The sequence below is a fragment of the Eriocheir sinensis genome, unplaced genomic scaffold, assembly GCF_024679095.1.
Source record: "Eriocheir sinensis breed Jianghai 21 unplaced genomic scaffold, ASM2467909v1 Scaffold10, whole genome shotgun sequence".
Lineage (NCBI taxonomy): Eukaryota > Metazoa > Arthropoda > Malacostraca > Decapoda > Varunidae > Eriocheir > Eriocheir sinensis.
Window position 1 is genome coordinate 413,151 of NW_026110296.1, and position 14,974 is coordinate 428,124.

At 40.9% G+C, this 14,974-nt stretch overlaps 1 protein-coding gene across 1 annotated transcript in view; it reads left to right on the forward strand.

The window, feature by feature from the left end:
• Window positions 1-2,618: 2,618 nt before the first annotated feature.
• LOC126988878 (uncharacterized) overlaps window positions 2,619-14,974 on the forward strand; it is a 15,410-nt gene continuing 3,054 nt past the window's right edge. The window contains exons 1-4 of the mRNA XM_050847270.1: window positions 2,619-2,985; window positions 3,174-3,504; window positions 4,425-4,559; window positions 5,791-6,223. Of these exons, the coding sequence (XP_050703227.1) occupies window positions 2,706-2,985; window positions 3,174-3,504; window positions 4,425-4,559; window positions 5,791-6,223 (1,179 nt within the window). The 5' untranslated portion in view covers window positions 2,619-2,705. The remainder of the gene's footprint in view (window positions 2,986-3,173; window positions 3,505-4,424; window positions 4,560-5,790; window positions 6,224-14,974) is intronic.

The window sequence follows — 14,974 nt, forward strand, 5'->3', positions numbered from 1 at the left end:
TTCTGATCTTTGTGGAACATATACCACTTTAACCAGACCTTAACCAGCAATAATTATTGGCTGTTATCGCTGTTTCAGTTAAAAAGACACTTTTTTGTGGTTTGCACCCAAAACCACAGTTCCTCACACTTGTAGTTCCTCACACCAGTGTGTGTAAGGATGTGTGTAGTGAGGGTACCCTTCTCCATGAATCTTTCTCCACATTCCTCACACTTGTAGTTCCTCACACCAGTGTGTGTAAGGATGTGTCTGGTGAGGGTACCCTTCTCCATGAATCTTTCTCCACATTCCTCACACTTGTAGTTCCTCACACCAGTGTGTATAAGGATGTGTGGTGAGGTCACTCTTTCTAATGAATGTTTTTCCACATTCCTCACACTTGTAGTTCCTCACACCAGTGTGTGTAAGGATGTGTCTGGTGAGGTGACCCTTCGTCATGAATGTTTTCCCACATTCCTCACACTTGTAGTTCCTCACACCAGTGTGTGTAAGGATGTGTGTGGTGAGGTGACCCTTCTCTATGAATGTTTTCCCACATTCCTCACACTTGTAGTTCCTCACACCAGTGTGTGTAAGAATGTGTGTGGTGAGGTGACCCTTCTCCATGAATGTTTTCCCACATTCCTCACACTTGTAGTTCCTCACACCAGTGTGTGTAAGGATGTGTCTGGTGAGGTGACTCTTTTTAATGAATGTTTTCCCACATTCCTCACACTTGTAGTTCCTCACACCAGTGTGTGTAAGGATGTGTGTAGTGAGGGTACCCTTCTCCATGAATGTTTTTCCACATTCCTCACACTTGTAGTTCCTCACACCAGTGTGTGTAAGGATGTGTCTGGTGAGGGTACCCTTCTCCATGAATGTTTTCCCACATTCCTCACACTTGTAGTTCCTCACACCAGTACGCCAGAATAGAGGAGCTAGAATGGCACTGAATTTTGAAAAAAAACCTACAGCCTAATCCTGGGGGGCAAACCTAACCTAACCTACTAACTCTCTTGGGCTAAGGTAACCCATGCTAATCCTGCTGGGCTATCCTAACCAAGCCAAAACCTAACCTAGCCATGAAGGGCTAACCGTGTATGTGTGTGTGTGTGTGTGTGTGTGTGTGTGTGTGTGTGTGTGTGTGTGTGTATATATATATATATATATATATATATATATATATATATATATATATATATATATATATATATATATATATATATATATATATATATATATATATATATTCCTTTTTTGGTTTGAATTTTTATTCACAGGAGAATAATGCTGCATATGTATGTTCTATTCCACAGATCACCAGTGTCAGCAAGCACATTAATTATGTAAAGAAAATGGCCTTCCAACTTGATTTCACAACAGAAGGCTTCAGTAATATAATTTTGAAAAATGAAAAAGATTAAATACAAGTGAAAACTAATGCATTTAATGATGAGGACGCATGGAGGTGGAAAGAAATTTTTACTATGAAGAATAGTGTTTGCTTCAATGTATCAAGATATTTCACAGGTGTAAGATACACATTTCACCAGAAATTCATCTGCATGCATGGCGACAGACGCCATAAAGGAGCTATAAAAACAAACACAGGGTTAGTATTGCTGTATCAAAGAGCTATAGGACTATTGTATTTACTTTTACACTGTGACCGAACTTTACCTGTGACGGCACTATACTCAGACACATTTAAATTGCTACAATTGACTGCGCATGCATTAGCATAGAGGCATTAATTAGAAATTATCACAAGTGCTTTGCCTACATATAAATTTATCCAGGAAGGAAGATTATATTATAAGACTTAATATATAATTATGTAATTATATTGCCAGATGCAGTGTAACAATGGACATGAAAATCAAGCTCATCACAAGAGACACCTACAAGAGAGATAAGGATGTCAGGACCCATCCATGTATGATCATCATAAAGGGTGTCCACAATCATCCTACAGACTCTGCATCTGCTCTGCAACAACTGAGAGTTTTACCAGACACCAAGAATGCTTACTTCAAGTACTTCAATATTGGTAAGTGTACATGAGAATAGTTGTGGCTACATTTATTGAGTGTAACATCAAGGGAACTCACTACCTCATAAATACCATCATTCCTATTGCAATCACGATAAGTATATATATATATATATATATATATATATATATATATATATATATATATATATATATATATATATATATATATATATATATATATATATATATATATATATATAATTAGGGTACTGTGCTAATTTAGTATGTTTGAATGTTTTTTCAATCAATGCATCGCAATACAGGAAGAGGAAATACCCTGGCACACAGACAAGTGGGATATTCCTGTACTCGATAAAATTTCTACCCCATCTACTTTAATCTAGTTTATCATTACAAATGCATATTTCTTTTTCAGGCATGTCTGTAGCGCAGGCTGCAAGGTGTTACCAAGATCAAATAAATGTCAGTGCAAGTCTCGCTACTAAGATGCAAGATGGCGCCACTATAAACACTCGCCTGCGCCAGAACGGGCTGGGCCGACCATCAGCCCCCACCTGGAAGATGCCTACCGGCGCAACAGGCAACGACGTAAAAAAAAAAAAAAAAAAAAAAGGCCAATTCTGCCATAAATCCCTCCCATAGAGTCATCTATCACATACGGAACCTGTGGCTCAAAGCAAACCATGGCACTTTAGGAGGAGGAGATATGTTTGCTTCCATTGAGAACTACGCTGCTACTTCAAAAGCTTCCAAGATTGAATATAAAACTGACGGGGAGAAATTTGCAGTTGTGTTAGTCACTGAATTTATGGGCAGAATTCATGAAAAATGCAGAGAAGCTGGTGAAGTTGTGTTCGTCGACACTACAAGTCACTTAGATCAACTGAACACAGCAGTAACTCCTTTTCTGTGTGCTGGGCCAGCTGGAGCTCTTCCCCTTGGAGTCATCTTCACATCTTCTCAGGATGAAGAAAGCTATACTGCAGGTATGTATATATATATATATATATATATATATATATATATATATATATATATATATATATATATATATATATATATATATATATATATATTTTTTTTTTTTGCAATGAAGCATTTTCCCCCTGTGGTTTCACATCCTATTGTTGGAATACGTAGGTATGGTAATATACCTTTCATTATATTTTTTCAGGTTTTCAGTTACTGAGGAAGGTGCTCGGTGAGACTGCCTTTTTCCAACAAGGGCATCCAGCTTGTTTCATAACAGACAACAGTGACGCTGAGCGTAATGCCTTGAAGACTGTATGGCCAGAATCTCAGCGCTTTCTGTGCATATTCCACATCCTGCAGCAGGTCTGGAGGTGGCTGTGTGATGGTTCACATGGCATCAAGAAGGAAGATCGCCGAGTACTAATGACAGTGGCAAAGAATCTGGTATATGCTGATTCAGATGAAACATTTCAAGATGAATGGAATTGCTTTTGTCAGACCCCAGAAGCCCAAAAGTATAACCAGTACATGAGGTACAGTTACCTATGTATTGTAGATATGTGACCATTATTAATTTTTAGATGAAATAAGATGGTCATTTTTTTAAGCTCAATTGTATTATATCTGTGGATGTTTGACAGTTTCCATTTAGCTAGTGAAGACTAACAGATTATGTATTAATCTTTCAATCTTTCAGATATAGGCTACCGTACAAGAGGGAAAAAATACATACGTTGGTATGGTAACCAAACCATTCAAAGTATATTTAGAGAATGTATGATAAGATTTTCAATTTCATTCTGCCTATGCATGTGTGGTAGTGGCTGCTCTGTCTTTTCTGCGGTTTGCTGAAGTTTGATATGATTATTCTTGTAGTTGCCTACTCATGTTGGTGCACATCTTTATTATGAACAGCATGTTTATTTTGCACTTGGATATGTACACATGGTGTACGTTTAAAGACAATTTTAAAAATGCAGATGTACTGATGCGGATGTGGATTAATACTTTTAAAATTTAGTATGCGCTTTACGTTTGTTTTGGTGGCTGGCTTGCTTGTCTTTATCGTCCAGTTTGCTGAATGTTTTAATGCATCATATTATAAGATTCATTTTGACTTGCGTACATTCTTGACAGTTAAAATGTATAGTACAGATAACCATTCCTTGTTGGTGTATGTCATGTACAGACCCCTCCTCTAACAACATTTCGTCTGACACTATCAAAGTCCTTCCCACCTGTGATGAATGACAGGCAAAAAGTTTAAACTACCCTGCCCTTCTCTTAGTAACGATTCGCACCATGTATTTGTTTTGTCTTAATATAGCCACAATTGCCAGATATAGGAACGAAAATGCAGTGGTGGAGGCATTGGAGGTGGCAGGGGACTGTACATAAGTAATGCACTGATAATATGTTATTTCAATGTAGTTAAAGTATATTGCATTTACAGGTATCTGGCAAAGCTGATAGAAAGGAAGGAAGAATGGAGTACTGTGTACAGGGCTGGATTTTTGCTACGTGGACACCACACAAATAATTTTGCAGAATCTACCATGTGCATCATTAAAGATATCATTCTCAACAGGTTAGTGTGCCATTTGTCATTATATATACCTCAGTCAAGCTATAAACGTCAATAGGTCGATGAACGGGGTCGTTCATAGCGAATTCGTTCATAGTTAATACTGTATGCTATGGGAAAAAGGCTAATAGGTCAATCAGCCCTCTCCTAAACCTAACTTTCAGCCCTATTTTACCTGTTTTCCGGGAAAAAATGGGGTTAAACATGGAATACATTGTACACATAAAGAAAATGGTAAAGTGACCTCTGACACGTCATATAAAACATGTATTATATTCCTTATAATGTTTGTATATGCAGGAACCCATCGATGACTGACGAATTTCCAATGATGTACTTTTTCCAATAATCCTCCCCAGTGGCGTAGCCAGTGGGGGGGCTATAGGGGAGATTGCCCCCTAGGCAAATTTCTAGGAAAATTTTTTGAGACGTTGGAAGAGATTTTGACTTTGTATATTATTTGTCATAAAAATACAGATATCCCTATTGAAGAAAGGGAAGAAATACAGTTTTCCCCATACAAGATAGGGAAGAAATTCAGTTTTCACCTTAGAAGATAGAGAAGAAACACAGTTTTCCCCATACAAGATAGGGAAGAAATTCAGTTTTCACCTTAGAAGATAGAGAAGAAATACAGTTTTCCCCATACAAGATAGGGAAGAAATTCAGTTTTCACCTTAGAAGATAGAGAAAATACAGTTTTCCCCATACAAGATAGGGATTGAGGGAAGAAATTCAGTTTTCACCTTAGAAGATAGAGAAGAAATACAGTTTTCCCCATACAAGATAGGGATTCAGGAAGAAATTCAGTTTTCACCTTAGAAGATAGAAGAAATACAGTTTCCCCATACAAGATAGGGATTCAGGGAAGAAATTCAGTTTTCACCTTAGAAGATAGAGAAGAAATACAGTTTCCCCATAGCAGCAAGCTATTATATATTAAGCAAATTTGTGGTATTGTAACACTAAAGAAGTTCCTTACTAAACTACTAGTGCCTAATAGTAAAAAGTTACAAATTCAGTACACTGACATATAATTAAATTTTATCACTGTGAAAAACAACTAAAATAATGTTTTGCTATGCACATATTCTATAAATAATGTTCATCGATATTTAGCTAATAAAAAACCTTTATAATATATAATATACGTATAATAATTGTGCACCAATGTGTAATATTTTAGAAATCAGGACAAAATTTATGCTATACATGTTTCTGGTTTGCCCTGCAGATGTAAAGCCTACAACACGACTCAACTGATCATGTTTATGAATGAAATATTTGATGAATATATGAAACAACGCCTCATTGATGTGTCTCTCTGTAGAAGGAAAGTAGTGAAGCCACCAACTGGGATTTCCATTAGTAAGGAAAGCATCACTAGGTATAATGAAGATCAGCATCAGTTCATAGTTAAAAGCCAGTCAAAGGAACAAATACAGTATACTGTAGATCTTAAAATTGGCTTGTGCGAGTGCAGTACTGGTATGACTGGTAAAGTTTGCAAACATCAGGCTGCTTGTTCAGAACAGTTCCTCTTGCAGTTACCTCAGATATTGGAAAATAGCCCAGAAAATAGGCACTGGCTTGCAAGTATTGCACTTGGAAATGAAAACGTACCACCCTTGGATTTCTTTGTTACCTTGAAAGAAAACTCTGAATCAGTAACAGTGGATGATCACTCACATACTGGAGGAAAACAAAAGTCTCATGGTGCAGCTCATGATGTAGATAATGTGGAAGTAGAGATGCCACCTACAAACATAAAGCCAGAAGTGGAATGTAATGAAACTGGAGACGTAAGTAATTCTACCAAACCTACAGGTGCAGCAGTATTACAAGTAATAACAGAAATTAATGACACTATGCTCCACCTTGCTACTCAGTATGGAGATGAACAGACTCTTGAGGGAATGCAGAAACTGTTGTCAAGACTTAAATCTGTTCGAACATCAAATCAACTGAACAGCCTTCTTCACAGCACTGGTAGTTCTGCTATGCAGGGAGCTGGTCGTGGCAAAATACCTTGCCAGCCCACTTCTGTTGCACGACGCCAGGTGGGCATGCCACGAGGAGCTGCACCCATTGGAAAGGGTCGCAAACGAAAAGGCAGCCTTATTGAAAAGGCAATAAAAAGACAACGCAACCTAGCACTAAACATATCTCTCAATCAGCCTAATGCGAAGAGTCATGGTTCTGGCCATTAAGTATCCTAACTCATGTACATCTTTTTCCAACTAACCATTCATTTTTTTCTCAATGTGTCCAAACCAGTTCAAAACATTGCTTATCCATAGCACAGTTTCCGGATAAGTAGACTACCCTTTGTTGTCCTATAAAAAAGTTATGTTATGTTATCATTACCTGGAATCTCTTAGCAAGTGGTACACTCACACTAGCTACAATGCGTGCTGAACTTCACCACCTATATATCCTCTTCTCTCAAAAAAGATCAATTTACTTTAACTTTCAATATCACTCTTGTACACACCCTATTAAATTAATTCACCACATTTTTAATCTTAAGTTCCCTTTTACTGTCAGCAAGCAAGACAGTGTCATCTGCAAACATCCAATCACAGGCTAATCAGCAAAATGCAACCTCAATCTTGCTCCAATATTCCCAACCTTGGCTTTATTTTCCCTCATAAAATCATCCGTAAAGATATTGATATGCTATGGCGACATCACATCCCTGTCTCACCTCCACCCTCACATATGAATACGCTCCTCTATGAAATGCCTTTTTTTTCCCTCCATTACCTAACTGTCCTCCTACACCATATATTCCTAGAACTTTCCATAGATCTTCCTTATCTTCTCCTATCATATGTCTTCTTAAGATTCATACAGGCTGCATATAGTTTCCTACCTCTTCCTAGATACTATTCAACTATCATCTTAATTGTAAATATTTCATTCATGCAGTCCTTCCCTTTCCTGAAACCTCCTTGCTCCTTACTAACCTTCTCTGTTATTTCCATCAGCCTTTCAGTCAATATTCTCCCATAAACTTTTCCTGGATCACTGAGCATCCTAATCCTTTTATTGCTATTGCACTCACTTTTACTCTTGAGAGGGGACAGTTATTGTCTTCATCCACTTCTCTTGCACTTAATGGTCCACAAGCAAGTTTACATATCAATAGCATACACTCTACCACTACATCTCCATACTTAAACATTTATGGGGTTAATCCATCCATACTTACAGTTTTACAACTTGTAACATATAGTATCCTGCTTTCTCTTCTGCTCGTTTTTCTCTCTCTCCACACAAGCTCGCATTTTGCCTGCTCCCATACCCACCATACTCGTACTTTCTACAGTAACATCTCCAACTGTGTTCACACTCATTAGATGTTGAAAATTATTCTGTCATACCACAGTGACCTCGCCTTAGCTCTCTCTCTCTCTCTCTCTCTCTCTCTCTCTCTCTCTCTCTCTCTCTCTCTCTCTCTCTCTCTCTCTCTCTCTCTCTCTCTCTCTCTCTCTCTCTCTCTCTCTCTCTCTCTCTCTCTCTTCTTCTTCTTCTTCTTATTATTATTATTATTATTATTATTATTATTATTATTTTTCTTCTTCTTCTTCTTCTTCTTCTTCTTCTTCTTCTTCTTCACCACTTAGTTTCCTACCAAACTATTCATCCATCTGTTTATATACTTTCACAAAGTAATTCCCTCACTTTCCTTTTTCAATACCTATCCTACTCCGTCCTCCTATTTTCCCTAATTCCTCAGTAGCATTCTTACACACACACACACACACACACACACACACACACACACACACACACACACACACTTCCGCCCCTGAGATGTATTATACTATGAGTATGAACCAATGGCAGCCTGTCCACATACCTGTATAGTGGGGGCTATAGGGCTCCCCAGCCAGTGGTACTTCTCCAATCTGTGATGCCTTATTCCCAGTCAGTATATGGTAGTATCTCCCTATGTGGTGCTTAATTAATGAAATATACATTTTAATTTATTTTCTTATTACTCTATGCCCTTTCGTAATATTGTTTAGTTTTATATAGTACATGAATGTATTATCTGTATATATTTGCAATGACGGACAATTACCTTAAAAATCTTTTTGCGGGTACTCTTGGGGGAGCAGGGAAAATAATGTTATTAACCCTGTGTTATAATGGACATGTCATAATAATATTTCACATATCTGTATCTTCTGAGAATTAATGTAACGTACCCCATTCGTTAGCTAATTAAGGAGATCTATTTATTTTTGTCTGAACTGCAGGTATTATTTTTTGCATTCTATGTATAATGTCTATGAATACATGTATAATTTTCTAGTTGGTAATTCACTTTTACCTCCTGAGAGAGAGAGAGAGAGAGAGAGAGAGAGAGAGAGAGAGAGAGAGAGAGAGAGAGAGAGAGAGAGAGAGAGAGAGAGAGAGAGAGAGAGAGAGAGAGAGAGAGAGAGAGAGAGAGAGAGAGAGAGAGAGACTGAAGTTGTATTTACCTAAGTATGTCATTTAAATGCTCCATTTTCTTTTACAATCTTATTTTCTTTCTTTATTTATCACGGTAACTTAACGTATAGTATTTTCCATACTCAAATAAAAACTCAGAATAAAAACATTACGTTTCATTAGCTAACAGACATACACATTGTACGATTGAAATGAATAAAAAAAAATGATTACAGGATTTATGTGACGATGTGACGTCATAGTAATGCATTCGTCTGTGAAGCGTCTGATTGGTCGGCGGAGGGAATGACGCACTCGTCTCTGAGGCGTCTCATTGGTCGCCGGAGGGTATGGTGTTGAGTCAGTATACAGAGTGTAAAAATGCGGCCGGGGCCAGCGGGTAATCGGTGGAGGTAGGTCGCTCGCCCTTAACCCATTTGGTGCCAACTGAGCTTCTTACTTCTTCCCATTTGATAATTTGGGATGCTCTTGAAGTTATATATGCCCCAAATGGGAACATTGGCAGAATCCCATGATAACAGCCATGAAATAAAGAATGCCAAAGTAATAGGTATATAGCATTTATTGTTCCTTTTCCATAGAGAAAGTAATTGAACCTAAATTACATTTCTTGAAATGCTATAAACACAACAACAACAACAAAAAATTATGAAGACCATGTTTTTTTTTTTTCTGAAAGAAATGGGTATATTGAGAATTGTTTAGCCTTTCTACTGTGATAAAACACCTATGCTTCTTGATAACTTTTCAAGCATCACGAGGAAGAAGTTGGTCAGCATCTTCGCCTTCAGTGCAGTTTTCAAAGATGTTAGCATCAATATTCTCTTCATCTGTGAGAGCTTGGTCTTCTTCTGGGGAAAGAATACTGATTGCTTCTCCATCCTCTTGCAGAACTAAGGCCACAGCCTCAGCAAGACTGAGCAACTTGGGCATCTCCTGTAAAATAAAAGTATATATATTCTATGAGACTGAAGGAAAATATATATGCATACAGTATCTAATTATTATTTACAAAATGCCTAATAGAAGAAAATAGGCTAGCTTCATTACTCAGTACAGAAGGAATGCTTCATTTTTTTTAGATGAATATGTACAATACTATGATTGTGTCTGTAGATCTGGCCATTGTTCCCATTTGGGAACAATTAGTTTGTCAATAATATCTCTAACTAAAGAACAGATAATTACTGTTGGTCATATTCAGTAATAGATGGCATATTTATCAGTAATTTTCTACGTATATTAGAGAACTGCACTCAATATTACTTACCAATATCAATAAGTATTACAGAGCTCCGAGATAGGTGTGAAATCAGCGAAGTTCAGCAAACACAAAGGCAGCCTGACAGGTTGATGCGTGATGACTGGTGCAAAGTGAACCTGTTCAAACATGAGAAGGAATGCTGCTATCCCCCAACAAGCACGTTTCATTGCCAATAATATCACATTAATGTGTGTTCCCAAATGGGAACATTGGCAGTTAATGAGTTTTAATAATGGTTCGCTTTGCCTCTTGAGCGCTGGCCGAAGCAGCAGCAGTCACTGAATCCTCGAGTGACGGGTAAACGGCTGGAGTAACGGACAAGTCAAGGAGACACTGGCCCTTCATACGACATACAATTTGCTGTGTGGCGGGTAAACTTTGCGTCTTGAGCGCTGGACGAGGCCCTCAGTCATGAATCGTGTGGCGGGGAAACGGCGGGGGTAACGAACGCACCGGGACCTGATTGCCTGATCGCTTTGCCTCGCGAGCGCTGGACGAGGCAAGGGGGAAGAGATATCTCATGACCGCGGTAGCGTATTTTATTTAGCACCAAAGGCATAATATTCATGGCAGACTTGCGTAGCATAAATACGTCTAAAATTGAAGGAATTCCGCGGGACATCTCATGACTCGTATTTTCAATTCATTAGCACCGTGCACATTACAGTTGAACCGCATTAACTATACACTTGCGTAGTGTAGGAATGCTGCTCACTTTCAGTCCGGGAGAAAAGGAGCATTTTGGGGTGCTCAACTCAGTCCGCGCTCCTTATCTCGCTCAGTCCCGTCTCAGAAAGTCCGATTTTTTGAGGTGGGACTTGAATGAGCGAGATAGGGAGCACGAACTGAGCTGAGCATCCAAAATGCTCCTTTTCTCCCGAAGTTATTCGTAGGAATATCTCATGGCTGCGGTAGCGTATTTTAATTAGCACCGAAAGCACAATCAAGGCAGACTTGCGTAGCGTAGATATGCCTAAAATTGAAGGAATTCCGCGGGACATCTCATGACTGAGTGCTCGCATTTTCAATCAGTCAGCACCGTACACATTACAGTTGAACCCCATTAACTATACACTTGCGTAGTGTAGATATGTTGCTCACTTTCAGTCCGGGAGAAAAGGAGCATTTTGGGGTGCTCAGCTCAATTCGTGCTCCCTATCTCGCTCATTCCAGTCCCACCACGAAAATCGGACTTTCAGGGACTGGAATGAGCGAGATAGGGAGCACGGACTGAGTTGAGCACCTCAAAATGCTCCTTTTCTCCCGGACTGAAAGTGAGCAACATACCTACACTAAGCAAGTGTATATTTAATGTGGTTCAACTGTAATGTGTTTTGTGCTGATTGATTGAAAATACGAGCACGCAATCATGAGATGTCCCTAGGAATATCTTCAATTTTAGACATTCCTATGCTACGCAGGTGGATAGTTAATGTGGTTCAACTGTACTGTCTGAGGGTGCTAATTACTTGAAAATACGCTACCCCAGTCATAAGATGTCCCTAGCAATTCCTTCAACTTTAGACATACTGACGCTAGGGAAGTCTACAATTAATTTGTTTTCGGTGCTAATGAAAATACGCTACCGCAGGCATGAGATATCCTTAGGAATAGCTTCGGGAGAAAAGGAGCATTTTGGGGTGCTCAACTCAGTCCGTGCTCCCTATCTCGCTCATTCCAGTCTCAGAAATTCCGATTTTCTTTGGTGGGTCGGCTGGAGTAACGGACAAGTCAAGGAGACACTGGCCCTTCATAGGACATACAATTTGCTATGTGGCGGGTAAACTTTGCCTCTCGAGCGCTAGACGAGGCCCTCAGTCATGAATCGTGGGGCAGGTAAACGGCAGGGGTAACGCGCCTACACCTGATGGCTCGCTTTGCCTCGTGAGCGCTGGCCGAGGCAAACGGGTAATCTGCGGGTGTAGCTCGCTGGCCTTTAATGGTTCGTTTTGCTTCGTGAGCGCTGGACGAGGCAAGCTTAGCGAGCCCGTTCACGTTACTTAAGATGACAAGAACGCATCGGTCACGTCTGAATTGGGACTGAGCCCGTTCACGTTACTTAAGATGACAAGGGCGCATCGGTCACGTCTGAATTGGGACTGAGCCCGTTCACGTTACTTAAGATGACAAGAACGCATCGGTCACGTCTGAATTGGGACTGAGCCCGTTCACGTTACTTAAGATGACAAGGACGCATCGGTCACGTCTGAATTGGGACTGAGCCCGTTCACGTTACTTAAGATGACGAGGACGCGTCGGTCACGTCTGAATTGGGACTGAGCCCGTTCACGTTACTTAAGATGACGAGGGCGCGTCGGTCACGTCTGAATTGGGACTGAGCCCGTTCACGTTACTTAAGATGACGAGGGCGCGTCGGTCACGTCTGAATTGGGACGGAGCCCGTTCACGTTACTTAAGATGACGAGGACGCGTCGGTCACGTCTGAATTGGGACTGAGCCCGTTCACGTTACTTAAGATGACGAGGACGCGTCGGTCACGTCAGAATTGGGACTGAGCCCGTTCACGTTACTGAAGATGACGAGGACGCATCGGTCACGTCTGAATTGGGACTGAGCCCGTTCACGTTACTTAAGATGACGAGGGCGCATCGGTCACGTATGAAATGGGACTGAGCCCGTTCACGTTACTTGACCCTTAAACCGCTCCAATCGCTTATTTAATCAAGCCTCTGCGATCCCGTGACGCTGTGACCGCTTATATACTCATGAATTTTCGCGTCACTGCACACATGTTTCCCACAACGTCAGTTTATTAGCACCGTGGGGTGACCAGACACCCCAAAGGAAACAGATGTGTCTTTTTTTCAAAGGACCTGCCACGGGACTGTCAACATTTCAGTAGTCTCTCCTCTCACGTATTCAGGAAGGTACTAGAAAGGAGAGGGATCTAAGTGTTGCCAATTTAAGACGGTGATCTTTTGGGGGGGTGTTGAAACACCCCAGGATACTAATGTAGGGTTAAGGAAAGCCTACCATCGCTATAGGGCAGGACGTCGAAAAAGAGATCAAATAAAATGAGATAAAGTCAAAATGTACGTCGGTTACACCTAACTATAGAGGGGTTGCACTGACGTCACACCGCTTTTAGGGAAAAATAACTGTCAGCCATTTTATGAGGCACGAGCGATCAGCTGAGCCCCTGGCCCGCTGGCACGTGCCTGCCGTCTTCATCTCTCAATCTAAGTGACTATGCAAAAAATCTGGACAGTGAGGCTAGGCTTCCTTTTATAACTATCCGTTAGGCTGGCAAATGATGATGGACACACCGTATATACATTTATTATCAAACTTTAAGATATATTAGATGATAACAACAATGAATATATGACTGATTTAACCCCGGGCATCCTCGGGCGGTGTTTAGTAAGAGCATCAGAACGTAAGGGGTTCCCAAAAAGCCCACTGACCTATACTTGCTAGCCCCGGTCTACCTACCGGGAGTGGCAGTGTAGCACTTATCAGTAACAGTAATAGATGCCCCCCCCCCCCCCACACACACACACAGTAATAGATGGGTCACTAACATAGACACCAACACAGTAACATGGCGGGGAAAAAGCTCTCTTGCGGTAAATATGTTCCCGCCCAAAATGGCGGGCCTTTGCGGGGAAGCTGAGAAGTGATCAGCTGATCGCTGATGATGACGTCACGTGCAACCCCTCTATACTAGGGGTGTGATATCAACAAACTAGATGGAAATCGCTACGGGTGTGATATTAACAAACTTAAGATGAAGGAACATATAAAGATTTCAACCAAATTACACTACTTCTTCAACTGTCTTTTAAATTTTGCTATCAGACAGACAGACAGACAGACAGACACGAAGAATATTCATGTTCCTGTCAGCAAAAAAGTCACGCTACTGTTTTAGGGGTAACGTTTTTTTTTTTTTTTTTTTTTTGGGGGGGGGGGGGGTCAGGGGGGGGGACGAGGTAACGGACCGAGAGAGAGAGAGAGAGAGAGAGAGAGAGAGAGAGAGAGAGAGAGAGAGAGAGAGAGAGAGAGAGAGAACATCCACAGAATCATTCAGCCAGCCAGCAAGACAGACAGACAGACAGACAGACAGACAGACATACGGAGAGAGAGAGAGAGAGAGAGAGAGAGAGAGAGAGAGAGAGAGAGAGAGAGAGAGAGAGAGAGAGAAAAGACATCCACAGATTCATTCATTCAGCTAGCCAGCAAGACAGACAGGCAGACAGACAGACAGCTAGACAGAGAGAGAGAGAAAACATCCACAGATTCATTCATTTAGGACACCTGCGTTATCGTTTGACAGATGTACCGCCCCAGTCAAACTCCCCACCTGATAATGTCCTCGGAGCGGATCGCGGCGGGCGCGAACGCCCGGTCAGGCTAACGCAAGGCCGAAACCAAGCGCGCCCTCCCTTCCGCCGCTTTAGGCTAGAAACAGGAGGCAATCCCACGTGGGGAAGCTCCGATTCCGTCTCACCGAGTAAGTAAAGAAACGATCAGAGTAGTGGTATTTCATTGTCGGCCGCACGGAGCAAGCCCCTGATGTGACGACCTCCCACTTATGCTACACCTCTGATGTCTCTCTACAAAATCAGACTAGAGTCAAGCTCAACAGGGTCTTCTTTCCCCGCTGTTAGGCGCAGGCCCGTTCCCCTGCCTGTGGGTTCGCTAGATAGTAGATAGGGACAGTGGG